We start from the raw sequence: 17,216 nt of genomic DNA on the forward strand, positions 1-17,216 counted from the left end.
ATGATCTTCGGTAACAGGACGACTTGGAGTTATACGTTGACCTTATGACAACTAGAATCGGATACTTAATTAAGCTACTCCTAGGCCGCTGACGACGACTAGGAGTAGCTTAGGAGGATCCCAGGCATGAGGCATGTGCCTCTTTCGATCTGTATCCCAGTTTGTGCTAGCCTTCTTAAGGCGAACTTGTTTAACTTATGTATGTACTCAGATATTGTTGCTTCCGCTGACTCGTCTATGATCGAGCTCTTGTATTCGAGCCCTCGAGGCCCCTGGCTTGTAATATGATGCTTGTATGACTTATTTTATTTGTAGAGTTGTGTTGTGATATCTTCCCGGAGTCCCTAATCTTGATCGTACACATTTGTGTGTATGATTAGTGTACGGTCAAATTGGGGGCGTCACAAATGCGGTCGATCTCTTCATCAGCCAGCTTCAACTTCCGATTGAGTTCAGAAACTTCAGCGGCCTGGGCGTCGTCGCCAATAGGGAAGCCTGTTATCCAATTGAAAAGTACGTCACCTCCTACGATTACTACTCGATCCTCTGTTCAGCCTTTTTCAAAACCAAACAAAGTAAGAAGGGCTACTATCTATATACAGGCATATTTCCTTCATATGAAAAGCGTCTAAGAATATTACGTCGCATACCTTGAAGCCTGTTGGTGGGCTGGTGAAGGCTTCATTCAGCCTGCTCTTTGCGGACTGAACCTTCTCAACCACCGCACCCATCAGAGTGTGGTGCTCCTCCACGATAGCAGCATGTCGTAGTGCCTCCACCAGAGTATTCGGCGCATCCGGATTAGTGGAGGTCGCCATCGAAATCGACACTCCCCCTCCTTTGTAGGGGGCTGCTCGCTCGATTCCGGAGCCGTATGGGTCTCCGAAATAGTGTTCGGCTGGGGGTCGGACTGGTCAAGGCCCCCGCCGTCGGTCTCCATGGGGGTTGCACCCCCATGTTCTTAGCAGCTAAGGCCTCACCCTCAGGCGCCGTATTGGCAGTCTCCTTCACCACTCCGTGGCCCGGAGAGGCTCTTTGGGACAACACCTCGATGCCATCCGCGGTGGTTGGCGGAGAGGCTCACGGAGGCGTCTCGCTCTCCACCATCTCTGGTGCCAGAGAGCTCCCCTTAGATAGCGATGGATGGGGGAGGTCGCGGGCAGGACTGTAATACACACAACATAATACATTATATTGAAAACATAAAAGACCGGATATTTGTAAAGTATCCTTTGATACTTACGATGTGGCCAGGGGCTTTTCCCTGGGGCGCCTCTTGGGGATGTGTTCGGCATCCGAATCCGAACCATCCGAGAGGATTATCTTCCCCCTCTTGGAAACCCCCTCCTCTGGGTCTGTGGAGGCTGCCCTTTTCTTTTTCCTCCCCTTGAAGGGAGAGTCACTTTCCGCCTCCTCCTCTTCTTCGTCTTCATCTCCTTCGTGGGAGGAGGGGACTTCGGTCTCTCCGGACACTACTGATGTCGCTTGAAGCTACGTCGGTATTTCCCCAAAGAGGAAGGGATGATGCAACATAGAGGTGGTAGGTATTTCCTTAGATATGAAATCAAGGTTATCGAACCAGTAGGAGAACCAAGCAACACAACGTAAACAGCCCCTACACATGGATAACAAATCCTCGCAACCCGATGTGTTAAAGGGGTTGTCAATCCCTTTCGGGTACGGCGCCTCAAGATAGGCAAACAAACGTGAGATAAAATTGTAGTATATTGATAGATCGAACACCAAATAAAATAAATAAGGATAAATTGCAGCAAGGTATTTTTGTATTTTTGGTTTAATAGATCTTAAACTAAAGTAAATGAAAAGTAGATCGCAAAGGCAAATAATAAGAGAAAGAGCCCCGGGGGCCAGAGATTTCACTAGTGGCTTCTCTCGAGAAAAATAGCAAATGGTGGGTGAACAAATTATTGTTGGGCAATTGATAGAACTTCAAATACTCATGATGATATCCAGGCAATGATCATTACATAGGCACCACGTCCAAGATTAGTAAACCGACTCCTGCCTGCATCTACTACTATGACTCCACACATCGACCGCTATCCAGCATGCATCTAGTGTATTAAGTTCATGGAGAAACGGAGTAATGCAATAAGAACGATGACATGATGTAGACAAGTGATGTCTACTACACAACCTTCTTCTTGGAGACGTTGTTGGGCCTCCAAGTGCAGAGGTTTGTAGGACAGTAGCAAATTTCCCTCAAGTGGATGACCTAAGGTTTATCAATCCGTAGGAGGCGTAGGATGAAGATGGTCTCTCTGAAGCAACCCTACAACCAAATAACAAAGAGTCTCTTGTGTCCCCAACACACCCAATACAATGGTAAATTGTATAGGTGCACTAGTTCGGCGAAGAGATGGTAGTACAAGTGGTATATGGATAGTAGATAATGGTTTTTGTAATCTGAAAATATAAAAACAGCAAGGTAACTAATGATAAAAGTGAGCACAAACGGTATTGCAATGATAGGAAACAAGGCCTAGGGTTCATACTTTCACTAGTGCAAGTCCTCCCAACAATAATAGCATAACTGGATCACATAACTATCCCTCAACATGCAACAAAGAGTCACTCCAAAGTCACTAATACCGGAGAACGAATGAAGAGATTATGGTAGGGTACGAAACCACCTCAAAGTTATTCTTTCCAATCAATCCGTTGGGCTATTCCTATACGTGTCACAAACAGCCCTAGAGTTCGTACTAGAATAACACCTTAAGACACAAATCAACCAAAACCCTAATGTCACCTAGATACTCCAATGTCACCTCAAGTATCCGTGGGGTATGATTATACGATATGCATCACACAATCTCCGATTCATCTATTCAACCAACACATAGAACCTCAAAGAGTGCCCCAAAGTTCCTACCGGAGAATCACGACGAAAACGTGTGCCAACCCCTATGCATAGGTTCATGGGCGGAACCCGCAAGTTGATCACCAAAACATACATCAAGTAAATCACGTGATATCCCATTGTCACCACAGATACGCATGACAAGACATACATCAAGTGTTATCAAATCTTTAAAGACTCAATCCGATAAGATAACTTCAAAGGGAAAACTCAATCCATTACAAGAGAGTAGAGGGGGGGAAGAAAACATCATAAGATCCAACTATAATAGCAAAGCTCGCGATACATCAAGATCGTATCACCTCAAGAACATGAGAGAGAGGGATCAAACACATAGCTACTGGTACATACCCTCAGCCCCGAGGGAGAACTACTCCCTCCTCGTCATGGAGAGCACCAGGATGATGAAGATGGCCACCGAAGAGGGATTGCCCCCTCCGACAGGGTGCCGGAATGGGTATAGATTGGTTTTCGGTGGCTACGGAGGCTTCTGGCGGTGGAACTCCCAATCTATTATGCTCCCCGATCGTTTTAGGGTATATGGAGATATATAGGCGGAAGAAGTACGTCAGGGGAGCCACGAGGGGCCCACGAGGGTGGAGGGCACGCCCCCTGCCTCGTGGCCTCCTCGTTGCTTCCCTTACGTGGACTCCAAGTCTCCCGGGTTGCTTTCCTTCCAAAAATAAGTTCCGTGAAGTTTCAGGTCAATTGGACTCCGTTTGATTTTCCTTTTCTGCGATACTCTAAAACAAGGAAAAAACTGGCACTGGGATCTAGGCTAATAGGTTAGTCCCAAAAATCATATAAAATAGCATATAAATGCATATATAACATCCAAGGTTGATAATATAATAACATGGAACAATAAAAAATTATAGATATGTTGGAGACGTATCAGCATCCCCAAGCTTAATTCCTGCTCGTCCTCGAGTAGGTAAATGATAAAAACAGAATTTTTGATGTGGAATGCTACCTAACATATTTATCTAAGTAATTCTTATTTATTGTGGCAAGAATATTCAGATCCATAAGATTCAAGACAAAAGTTTAATATTGACATAGAAATAATAATACTTCAAGCATACTAACAAAGCAATTATGTCTTCTTAAAATAACATGGCCAAAGAAAGCTATCCCTACAAAATCATATAGTCTGGCTATGCTCCATCTTCACCACACAAAATATTTAAATCATGCACAACCTCGATGACAAGCCAAGCAATTGTTTCATACTTTTGGTGTTCTCAAACTTTTTCAATTTTCACGCAATACATGAGCGTGAGCCATGGACATAGCACTATAGGTGGAATAGAATGGTGGTTGTGGAGAAGACAAAAAGGGAGAAGATAGTCTCACATCAACTAGGCGTATCAACGGGCTATGGAGATGCCCATTAATAGATATCAATGTGAGTGAGTAGGGATTGCCATGCAATAGATGCACTAGAGCTATAAATGTATAAAAGCTCAACAAAAGAAACTAGTGGGTGTGCATCCAACTCGCTTGCTCACGAAGACCTAGGGCATTTTGAGGAAGCCCATCATTGGAATATACAAGCCAAGTTCTATAATGAAAGATTCCCACTAGTATATGAAAGTGACAACATAGGAGACTCTCTATCATGAAGATCATGGTGCTACTTTGAAGCACAAGTGTGGTAAAAGGATTGTAGCATTGCCCCTTCTCTATTTTTCTCTCATTTTTTATTTGGGCATTTTCTCTTTTTTATGGCCTCTTTTTTTCCCTTTTTTATTTTTCGTCCGGAGTCTCATCCCGACTTATGGGGGAATCATAGTCTCCATCATCCTTTCCTCACTGGGACAATGCTCTAATAATGATGATCATCACAATTTTATTTACTTACAACTCAAGAATTACAACTCGATACTTAGAACAAGATATGACTCTATATGAATGCCTCCAGCGGTGTACCGGGATGTGCAATGAATCATGAGTGACATGTATGAAAGAATTATGAACGGTGGCTTTGCCACAAATACGATGTCAACTACATGATCATGCAAAGCAATATGACAATGATGAAGCGTGTCATAGCAAACTGAACGGTGGAAATTTGCATGGAAATATATCTCAGAATGGCTATGGAAATGCCATAATAGGTAGATATGGTGGCTGTTTTGAGGAAGGTATATGGTGGGTTTATGGTACCGGCGAAAGTTGCGCGGTACTTGAGAGGCTAGCAATGGTGGAAGGGTGAGAGTGCGTATAATCCATGGACTCAACATTAGTCATAAGAACTCACATACTTATTGCAAAAATCTATTAGTTATCGAAACAAAATACTACGCGCATGCTCCTAGGGGGGTAGATTGGTAGGAAAAGACCATCACTCGTCCCCGACCGCCACTCATAAGGAAGACAATCAATAAATAAATCATGCTCCGACTTCATCACATAACGGTTCACCATACGTGCATGCTACGGGAATCACAAACTTCAACACAAGTATTTCTCAAATTCAAAACTACTCAACTAGCATGACTCTAATATCACCATCTCCATATCTCAAAACAATTATCAAGTATCAAACTTCTCTTAGTATTCAATGCACTTTATATGAAAGTTTTTATTATATCCCTCTTGGATGCCCATCATATTAGGACTAAATTCATAACCAAAGCAAATTACCATGATGTTTAGGACTTTCAAAATAATATAAGTGAAGCATGAGAGTTCATCTATTTCTATAAAATAAAACCACCATCGTGCTCTAAAAAGATATAAGTGAAGCACTAGAGCAACAACAAACTACTCCGAAAGATATAAGTGAAGATCAATGAGTAGTCGAATAATTATGCAACTATATGAAGACTCTCTAACATTTAAGAATTTCAGATCTTGGTATTTTATTCAATCAGCAAGCAAAACTAAATAAAATAAAATGACGCTCCAAACAAAACACATATCATGTGGCGAATAAAAATATAGCTTCAAGTAAAGTTACCGATGAACGAAGACGAAAGAGGGGATGCCTTCCGGGGCATCCCCAAGATTATGCTCTTTGTTGTCCTTGAATATTACCTTGGGGTGCCTTGGGCATCCCCAAGCTTAGGCTCTTGCCACTCCTTGTTCCATAGTCCATCGAATCTTTACCCAAAACTTGAAAACTTCACAACACAAAACTTAACAGAAAACTCGTAAGCTCCGTTAGTATACGAAAATAAATCACCACTTAGGTACTGTTGTGAACTCATTATAAATTAATATTGGTGTAATATCTAATGTATTCCAACTTATCTATGGTTCATACCCTCCGATGCTACTCATAGATTCATCAAAATAAGCAAACACCACATAGAAAACAGAATCTGTCAAAAACAGAACAGTCTGTAGTAATCTGGATCAAACGTATACTTACGTAACTCATAAAATTCTCAAAAAAATCTATGGACGTGAGGAATTTATCAATTAATCATCTGCAAAAAGAATTAACTAAATATCACCTTCCAAATAGAAATGGCAGCAATTCTCGTGAGCGCTAAAGTTTCTGTTTTTTACAGCAAGATTTAAAAGACTTTCCCCAAGTCTTCCCAAAGGTTCTACTTGGCACAAACACTAATTAAAAGCATAAACCACATCTAAAAAGAGTCTAGATGAATTATTTATTACTAAACAGGAACAAAAATCAAGGAACAAAAATAAAGTTGGGTTGCCTCCCAACAAGCGCTATCGTTTAACGCCCCTAGCTAGGCATGATGATTTCAATGATGCTCACATAAAAGATAAGAATTGAAACATAAAGAGAGCATCATGAAGAATATGACCAGAACATTTAAGTCTAACCCACTTCCTATGCATAGGGATTTTGCGAGCAAACAACTTGTGGGAACAAGAATCAACTTGCATAGGAAGGTAAAACAAGCATAACTTCAAAATTTTAAGTACATAGAGAGGAAACTTGATATTATTGCAATTCCTACAAGCATATATTCCTCCCTCATAATAATTTTCAGTAGCATCATGAATGAATTCAACAATATAACCAGCACCTAAAGCATTCTTTTCATGATCTACAAGCATAGAAAATTTACTACTCTCCACATAAGCAAAATTCTTCTCATTCGGGGTAGAGGGAGTATCATAAGAGACTTGAATATTATAAATTGTTTCCACATTAAAAGAGTAATGTTCAGAAAAATGGTAATCATGAAAAGTTTGATAAATATAATCATCACTACTTTTTATAGCATATGTATCATCACAATAATCATCATAGGTAGGAGGAATGCTATCATCATTATAAATTTGCATATCAAAACTTGGGAGACTAAAAATATCATCTTCATTAAACGTAGCATCCCCAAGCTTGGGACAAACATTAATTGCAGCAAATATATTCTCAAAAACATCATCTTCATCAAACATAGCATCCCCAAGCTTGGGCCTTCTCATATCATAAGCATAATCACTCTCATAATTAATAGTATGGATAGCACCAATAGTATAGCAATTATCATATTCCTCCAAGCAAGTGCCAAAAAGATTTTCAAGATCATAAGAAATATCATTATCTTCCACAATTATATTTTCATGAGGTACAATAGTAATAGGAGCAGCATTATTTGGGAGAGATATCTTTTTACCTCTCTTCCTTTTTCTTTTCTTTTTCTTCAGCACATCATGTGTGGGTTCAATCCTCTTTTTGGTGCTCCTTATTAATGAGATTGGTTGGATAGACGGCTCCTCCTCGTTACTTGATTCATCATAAGAAATAATAGGAGAATATTGGTAAGTCTCTTCCCTTTCATTAGTGTTCTCTTCATCTTCTATTTCTTTTCTTTTCTTTATGTAGTTGGCAATATAAGGATTTTCAATACAATTCACCGCACAATACATATAAATTTTCTCTAGATCAAAATGAAGAACTCTATCAAGGGCGAACTTTGGGATATCCTTAGTTATACGTTTCATTTATTCATAACCCAAGAGCAAACCAAGTTCATTATGATGTGCAAGGGAAATCAAGTCATCACATTTTTTGGACACGATACAATCATGAAACAATTTGCATTGGGTACTGAAATGATCATGTTCATTGCAAAGTTCACAAGTATGGCTAAGAAAATTTAAATCTTCAGCACAATCATCTAGCCTTTCTTGCAACAATTTAGTTTCTAAGTACTTATGCCTCTTGCAATATCTATCTTCCCTATTTGGTGTGTACTTACAAATCCAATGCACTCCACAAAAATTGACATGTTTATAGGAGACATTTTCATCATAACTAGTGAAATCATCATTAGTACCATGGATATTCAAGGAGTTCATACTAACAACATTGCAATCATGCTCATCATTCAAAGATTCGTTGCCAAACATTTTAATACATTCTTCTTCTAACACTTTGGCACAATTTTCCTTTCCATCATACTCACGCAAGATATTAAAAAGATGAAGTGTATGAGGCAAACTCAATTCCATATTTTTTTGTAGTTTTATTTTATAAACTAAACTAGTGATAAAACAAGAAACTAAAAGACTCGATTGCAAGATCTAAAGATATACCTTCAAGCACTCACCTCCCCGGCAAAGGCGCTAGAAAAGAGCTTGATGTCTACTACACAACCTTCTTCTTGTAGACATTGTTGGGACTCCAAGTGCAGAGGTTTGTAAGACAGTAGCAAATTTCCCTCAAGTGGATGACCTAAGGTTTATCAATCCGTAGGAGGCGTAGGATGAAGATGGTCTCTCTCAAGCAACCCCACAACTAAATAACAAAGAGTCTCTTGTGTCCCCAACACACCCAATACAATGGTAAATTGTATAGGCGCACTAGTTCGGCGAAGAGATGGTGATACAAGTGGTATATGGATAGTAGATAATGGTTTTTGTAATCTAAAAATATAAAAACAGCAAGGTAACTAATGATAAAAGTGAGCACAAACGGTATTGCAATGATAGGAAACAAGGCCTAGGGTTCATACTTTCACTAGTGCAAGTCCTCCCAACAATAATAGCATAATTGGATCACATAACTATCCCTCAACATGCAACAAAGAGTCACTCCAAAGTCACTAATAACGGAGAACGAACGAAGAGATTATGGTAGGGTACGAAACCACCTCAAAGTTATTCTTTCCAATCAATCCGTTGGGCTATTCCTATACGTGTCACAAACAGCCCTAGAGTTCGTACTAGAATAACACCTTAAGACACAAATCAACCAAAACCCTAATGTCACCTAGATACTCCAATGTCACCTCAAGTATCCGTGGGGTATGATTATACGATATGCATCACACAATATCCGATTCATCTATTCAACCAACACATAGAACCTCAAAGAGTGCCCCAAAGTTCCTACCGGAGAATCACGACGAAAACGTGTGCCAACCCCTATGCATAGGTTCATGGGCGGAACCCGCAAGTTGATCACCAAAACATACATCAAGTGAATCACATGATATCCCATTGTCACCACAGATACGCACGGCAAGACATACATTAAGTTTTCTCAAATCTTTAAAGACTCAATCCGATAAGATAACTTCAAAGGGAAAACTCAATCCATTACAAGAGAGTAGAGGGGGGAAGAAAACATCATAAGATCCAACTATAATAGCAAAGCTCGCGATACATGAAGATCGTATCATCTCAAGAACACGAGAGAGAGGGATCAAACACATAGCTACTGGTACATACCCTCAGCCCCGAGGGAGAACTACTCCCTCCTCGTCATGGAGAGCACCGGGATGATGAAGATGGCCACCGGAGAGGGATTGCCCCCTCTGGCAGGGTGCCGGAACGGGTCTAGATTGGTTTTCGGTGGCTACGGAGGCTTCTGGCGGCGGAACTCCCGATCTATTGTGCTCCCCGGTTGTTTTAGGGTATATGGAGATATATAGGCGGAAGAAGTACGTCAGGGGAGCCACGAGGGGCCCACGAGGGTGGAGGGCGCCCCCCCTGCCTCGTGGCCTCCTCGTTGCTTCCCTTATGTGGACTCCAAGTCTCCCGGGTTGCTTTCCTTCCAAAAATATGTTCCGTGAAGTTTCAGGTCAATTGGACTCCGTTTGATTTTCCTTTTCTGCGATACTCTAAAACAAGGGAAAAAACAGAAATTGACACTGGGCTCTAGGTTAATAGGTTAGTCCCAAAAATCATATAAAATAGCATATAAATGCATATAAAACATCCAAGGTTGATAATATAATAGCATGGAACAATCAAAAATTATAGATACGTTGGAGATGTATCAATAAGATCTATCTATGTACAAATAGACCCCATCGTTTTATCCTTACTAGCAACGATACATACGTGTCGGTTCCCCTTCTATCACTGGGATCAAGCACCATAAGATCGAACCCACTACAAAGCACATATTCCCATTGCAAGATAAATAGATCAAGTTGGCTAAACAAAACCCAAATATCGGAGAAGAAATACGAGGCTATAAGCAATCATGCATAAAAGAGATCAAAGAAACTCAAATACTTTCATGGATATAAAAAGATAGATCTGATCATAAACTCAAAGTTCATCGATCCCAACAAACACACCGCAAAAGAGTTACATCATATGGATCTCCAAAAGACCATTGTATTGAGAATCAAGAGAGAGGGAGAGGAAGTCATCTAGCTACTAACTACGGACCCGAAGGTCTACAAAGAACTACTCACGCATCATCAGAGAGGCACCAATGGAGGTGGTGAACCCCATCCGAGATGGTGTCTTGATTGGATCTGGTGGTTCTAGACTCTGCGGCGGCTGGATCAATGTTTCGTTGACTCCCCTAGGGTTTTGGGAATATTGGGGTATTTATAGAGCAAAGAGGCGGTCCGGGGGCACCCGAGGTGGGCACAACCCATCAGGGCGCGCCTGGGCCTCATGGCGCGCCCTGGTGGGTTGTGCTCTCCTCGGAGCACCCCCAGGCACAGCCAGGGCCCATTATGTTCCTTCTGGTCCAAAAAAATCTCCGTAAACTTTAGTTGCGTTTGGACTCCGTTTGATATTGATTTCTTGTGATGTAAAAAAACATGCAGAAAACAACAACTGGCACTTGGCACTATGTAAATAGGGTTAGTACCAAAAAATGATATAAAATGACTATACAATGATTATAAAACATCCAAGATTGATAATATAACAGCATGGAACAATCAAAAATTATAGATACGTTTGGAGACGTATCAACTGCGTCTGAAGTACCCTTACGGCGGAGGCCGCCCTTGGCCTCCTTGCTCTTCTTCTTGGCCTTCTTCTCCGGCGCTTGATAGGGCGCCGGAACCAACATCTTCGTAAGCTGGGGTGTGGCCGGATCTTCAGGCAGCGGTGTCGGACACTTGATCCGCTCCTCCTTCGCTATCCAGCCCTGTGAGAGGGATGGAAAACTAGTTATGCCTAAGAATTTATGGACCAAGTTTATGTTCGAGAATAACACACTTACCGGAGTGGCCGGATTTTCGCTGTCAAGGCCGATGTCTTCGGTCTTCTTTGGCCACGTCTTCTGGGCCTTGAAGAGCAGCTTCCAGATCTCTTTGTGCTTTGTGCCGAAGAAGCGCTGCAGGGTCTGGGGACCTTCTGGATTGAACTCCCACATATGGAGAGGCCAAAGTTGGCAGGGGAGGATCCGGCGGAAGAGCATCACCTGAATCACGTCAGTGAGACTGGTGTTCTTGCTTATCATGTTTTTGATGCGCTTTTGCAGCGCCAACACTTCCGCGGTCGACCCCCAGTCCAGACCCTTGTTGGTCCACGACGCGAGCCTCATAGGGGGTCCGGATCTAAACTCAGGAGTGGCCGCCCACCTAGCGCCGCGGGGTTCGGTGATGTAGAACCACTCCTGCTGCCACACCTTGACGGTCTCCACGAAGGCCCCTTTAGGCCAAGTGGTGTTGGGGAGCTTGCTCACCATGGCACCACCACAGTCCGCATGCTGCCCGTCGGCCACCTTCGGCTTCACATTGAAGACTTTTAGCCATAGGCCGAAGTGTGGGGGGTGCGGAGTAGCGCCTCGCACACGACGAAAAATGCCGAGATGTGGAGGAAATAATTTGGGGCTAGATCATGAAAATCTTGCCCGTAATAGAACATGAGGCCGCGGACAAAGGGGTGAAGGGGAAACCCTAGTCTGCGGAGGAAGTGAGGGATGAACACAACCCTTTCGCCGGGCTCCGGGGTGGGGATAACTTGCTCCTTGGCAGGGAGCCTGTGTGCGATGTCCGCAGACAGGTACCCCGCCTCCCGGAGCTCCTTGACATCCTTCTCCGTGACGAAGGAGGCCTCCCACTTGCCCTTCGAGCCAGATCCAGACATGGCTGGAGAGGTTAGTGGCGGTGGGAAAGATTGAAGTTTGGGCGCTGGAGCTTGAGGGTGGGAAAGCAGGAGAAGGAAGAAGGCATGGGATAAAAAGGGATCGTTATACACTTATATAGGCAGTGAATATCAAGCGCCCTCAAGCCTTAAAACTCGCCTGTTCCCAAGGGGTCGTGCGAATGGCACGGTTGGATTACCCAAAACCGTATTGATGAGGATCCCGTGATAAGCGGACACGATCTCTGTTTTGACAAAAGACGTGTCAATAGAGGTCGTGCCTCGAAACGCGAAGAAATGGTTCGAAATGTTAAAGAGGCCAGACGTGGCGTTTCGCCGAAAAGGTTGTCAGTTGACAGACATTATTTTGATTAAATATTTTGCCTTCGTGGTTGAGGGTTGTGACTGTCATGCAGAGCCGGATATAGTTCTTTTATTCAGAAGATTGCTTTGCAGTATTCGAGAGGAGGAACCCGCCTTACAATGTCGAAGACAATTTGCGTGCCGAACATATCATCATTGAAGACTGGTTCAGGGGCTACTGAGAGAGTCCTTGATTAAGGGGTCCTCGGGTGTCCGGGCTGTGTGATATGGGCCGGACTGATGGGCCGTAAAGATACAAGGTAGAAGACCTTTCCCCGTGTCCGGATAAGACTTTCCTATGCGTGGATGGCAAGATTGTCCTCCGGATGTATAATTTCCTTCTTCTGCAAGCCGACTCTGTACAACCCTAGGCCCCTCCGTTGTCTATATAAATCGGAGGGTTTAGTCCGTAGATGCTATCAGAATTGACATAGGCTAGACAGCTAGGGTTTAGCCATTACGATCTCGAGGTAGATCTACTCTTGTAACCCCTATACTCATCAAAGACAATGAAGCAGGAAGTAGTGTTTTACCTCCATTAAGAGGGCCCGAACCTGGGTAAACATTATCCTTTGTCTCCTGTTACCTTCGATTCTCAGACGCATAGTTCGGGACCCCCTACCCGAGATCAGCCGGTTTTGACACCGACAAAGGCCACTTAGCCGAGGAGCGGACCACTGCACCATCGACACTCTCACAGCAGGACTCTGAGCGTTGGCTCTGCGACTGGCACCGCCGCTTCCCCTCTCCCCCCCGCCCCCGCGCGTGACCCGGACTAGCTCTTTTGGCTCCATGCGTTTGTGTGGCATGTGCCATCTTTCTTTCTTTTATTCCTAGGGCTTGTTGAGCTGGTGCCCTCAATAGAACCTTTATTTGTGTACTTCTTGTTTGTACTTCGGTCTCGTGTGTGTTGCTACCTTGTTAGGCTTGATGTATGCTTGTGGCGGTTTGCTTTATACTATATAAAGCAGGACGAAAGCCTATTTCGGTATATGAGATTACATACTAAATTGACCAGTTTACGAGTATTTGGCCTAAAGTGTGCAATCACTTTGAATTTCTGGACTAATGACACATTTCACTCTACAAGCTCATGAGTTTCAACAAGTTTGCTCCGCTCAGACGAAGGTCAGACGCGACTTGCTTACGGATGCGTCCTTGATGGATGCTCGAGGAAGAAGACTTTGGCACCCCTAAAATTTGTATCTTTCAAATTTTGTATGGATGTTTTTATAAGGGTTTGTTTGCTTAAATATGACCAAAAAGAAATATGAAAAACTTTGAATTTGTTTGATTTCAGCAGCACGTAGGCTGCAAAGGAACCACGATCTGCTTGCCAAACTGATCGTCCTGCCCGTGTCCTCTAGACACGGATACCTTGTGCTCCCTCTATAAATACTCCACGTTGCGGTGCTCTTAGTACAAAGCAGTGAGCTTTACACTAGTGAGCCGTGAGCCCGTGACAAGTTTGTTTCTCTCCCGTAGTCCCACACTCGAACGAGATGGCTGACGAGTACGGCCGCAGCGGCTACGGCAGGTCCGGTGCCGGCGACGACTACGACAACAAGACCAGCAACGAGGGCTACAACCGCCGCGAAGGTGGCTACAACAAGTCCGGCGCCGACGACTACGAGCACGAGCGCAGCAGCGGCCGCGGCGGCTACAACAAGTCCACCGGCGACGACGAGTACAGCGGCGCCGGGTACAAGAAGTCCGGAGGCGACGACTACGACACCGGTTACAACAAGCAGTCGAGCAACGAGGACTACGGCCGCAACAAGCCCGGCAGTGACGACTACGACCGCAGCGCCGGCGGGTACAAGAAGTCCGGCGGAGACGACGACGAGTACAGCGGTGGCGGGTACAAGAAGTCGGGTGGCGACGACGAGTACAGCGGTGGCGGGTACAAGAAGTCGGGTGGCGACGACGAGTACAGCGGCGGCGGGTACAAGAAGTCCGGCGGCGACGACACGGAGTACGGGTCGTCCAGGGACGAGACCGAGAAGTACAGGAAGGAGGAGAAGGAGCACAAGCACAAGGAGCACCTCGGCGAGATAGGCACCCTCGCCTCCGGCGCCTTCGCCATGGTACGTACCTCCCGAACGATATTTCCTCGCGCAAAATTTTAGGCTCTCGAACGCACGTTTCCACCGATGATGATTCAATCATGGTGCGAATTAACGGGCCATGTATATATGGATGTGTGTAGTACGAGAAGCACCAGGTGAAGAAGGACCCGGAGAACGCGCACCGTCACAAGATCGAGGAGGAGGTGGCCGCGGTGGCGGCTGTGGGCAGCGGCGGGTACGCGTTCCACGAGCACCACGAGAAGAAGGAGTACAAGGAGTCGGCGGAGGACGGCGAGGACGAGGAGTCCGGCCGCGGCGAGGGGAAGAAGAAGCACCACTTCTTCGGCTAAGCTAGCCAGCTGCTGCTAATCGATCCGCGATTCAGCTAGCTAGCTAGCACACGTATACGCGCGAGCGTGCGTCCAATAAGAGCCGGGAATTTGTGCGTATATACGGCTCGTTATATATACGTACGTACGTTCGGTCGGTGTGCGTGTGTTGCTTTTTTTTTCATGGGTGTGCGTGTGTTGCTGCTTACAACGTTGTGTGGAGTATGTATTTAACTTGCTGCGTGTCTACATATGTACTTGCTCTGTTTCTAAATATTTGTCTCTATAGAGATTTTAATAAGTGACTATTTACGAAGCAAAATGAGAGAATCTACACTTTAAAATATGTTTATATACATCTGTATATGGTAGTCCATTTAAAATCTCTAAAAAGACAAATATTTAGAAACGGGATAGTATTATTGTATGTATTGTTTCTGCATGGGCATAGTATCGAGAATTCAATCAGTTCTTTTGTTTCCGGGCGTGACGACATCCTGGCCGCTCGATCGGTGCGCTCCCATCACTCGTGAGTCGTGATAGCATGCATATGATGAACTTAATTTAGAGGATTGGAATTTCTCATGGTTTTATCATATATATACTGTTCGATTTATATGATTGCATTCTATAGGAAATTTTCTTAAGAAATTTCTTGCACTGCATTTCCTTAAAAAATTGTTATCCACTCACATCTCTTGGAAAGAGGATTCTCATTTTTGCCTAGTTTATTGAAAGTTAAAGACTTATTTTACCAACACTGTAAGAAAATTCTTGGAGATGGTAAAAATAACAGGTTCTCGGAAGATTAGTAGGTAGGTGACGAACCTTTGAAAGTGGCTTATCCTATACTTTATATGTTAAGTTTTTTATAACAACATTTTTGTGGTTGATGCCATTGAGAAAGGTAGGGATAATTTTTCTCTCATAAAAGCTAATTTTTTAAAACAATACATTTTTTATATTGAATTTCAGAAATATTACGCTGTAATTATATGCCTTTTTAAATATTACCCAGTCGGCCTACTGCTGGCCGATTGGCCCCAGTCGGCCCACTGCTGGCCGATTGACACCCAGTCTGCTTCCTCTAGGCTGACAGGTGCATTGCACCCATTTATCTGTTGAATACGTATTTGAAAAATGTTGAAGAAGTATTTAAAAAAATGTTTATCATGCATGTAAAAATGTTAATCAAGCATTTGAAAAAAATATTAAACAAGTATTTGAAAAATGTTGAACAAATATTTAAAAATTGCTGAATAGGTATTTGAAAAATGTTGAAGAAGTATTTTAGGAAATGTTGATTATGTATATAAAAATGCTAATCGAGCATTTGCAAAAAATGCTGAACAAGCATTTGAAAAAGATGTTGAAACTCAACATTTTTCAAATGCTTGTTCAGCATTTTTTTGCAAATGCTTGATCAACATTTTTACATGCATGATAAACATTTTTTCAAATACGTCTTCAACATTTTTCAAATACGTATTCAACAGATAAATGGGTGCAATGCACCTGTCAGCCTAGACGAAGCAGACTGGGTGCCAATCGGCCAGCAGTAGGCTGACTGGGGCCAATCGGACAGCAGTGGGCCGACTGGATCCAATCGGCCGGCAGTGGGCCAACTGAGGCCCAATTGGCCAGCAGTAGGCCGATTGGATCCAATCGGTCAGCAGTAGGCCGACTGGGTAATATTTTCAAAAAAATATAATTACGGCGTAATATTTCTGAAATTTAATGTAAAAAATGTATTATCTTTTAAAAATTAGCCTCATAAGAACTATATCTTCAATGTATTGGCTCTAGTGGCTACAACATATCATGTTGCAGGTGTCTACGATGAGGAGTGATGTTTATGTAGGGTTATGTGTCTTTACTCGAGAAGGTTTGCATGTGGCGTAGATGGAGCTCTGGCAAGTTATTTGTGTTTTCGGTTGTAATGATACTTTATTTGAACTAGCCTTGAGCTAGATTTGTATTAGACTATGTTATTCTGGATCATTTTGATGTAATATAGTGATGCATTTTTATTTGGTATTACATCAGTATCGTGTATGCTGGCGGATCGATTCAGGGGCTAGCATGGTAAGCACGTGACCAACCTTGTCAAGTTGGTCATTATACTTGCTCCATGCCTAACTGCCAGGAAGTTTCACTTTCTTTCTCCTTGCGCCATGACTGGATTTTGAAACTGCGTGACGCACATACACACACCATCGTGCACAGATAATCACTGGCGAGCAATGGTGAGTGCAGGACGAAACTACCCTCCCATTAATGGCCTCCACAACCCCCCCT

The 17,216-nt window shown here is 43.3% G+C and overlaps 1 protein-coding gene across 1 annotated transcript; it reads left to right on the forward strand.

The window, feature by feature from the left end:
- The first annotated feature begins 13,944 nt into the window (after nt 1–13,944).
- On the forward strand, nt 13,945–15,219 carry LOC125538233 (DEAD-box ATP-dependent RNA helicase 9-like). The gene is made up of 2 exons (XM_048701507.1): nt 13,945–14,607; nt 14,730–15,219. The coding sequence occupies exons 1-2, from the start codon at nt 14,023–14,025 to the stop codon at nt 14,937–14,939; spliced, it is 795 nt and encodes a 264-aa protein (XP_048557464.1). The 5' UTR covers nt 13,945–14,022; the 3' UTR covers nt 14,940–15,219.
- Nucleotides 15,220–17,216: the final 1,997 nt, after the last annotated feature.

This window comes from Triticum urartu, chromosome 2 (genome assembly GCF_003073215.2).
Source record: "Triticum urartu cultivar G1812 chromosome 2, Tu2.1, whole genome shotgun sequence".
NCBI classification, from domain to species: domain Eukaryota; kingdom Viridiplantae; phylum Streptophyta; class Magnoliopsida; order Poales; family Poaceae; genus Triticum; species Triticum urartu.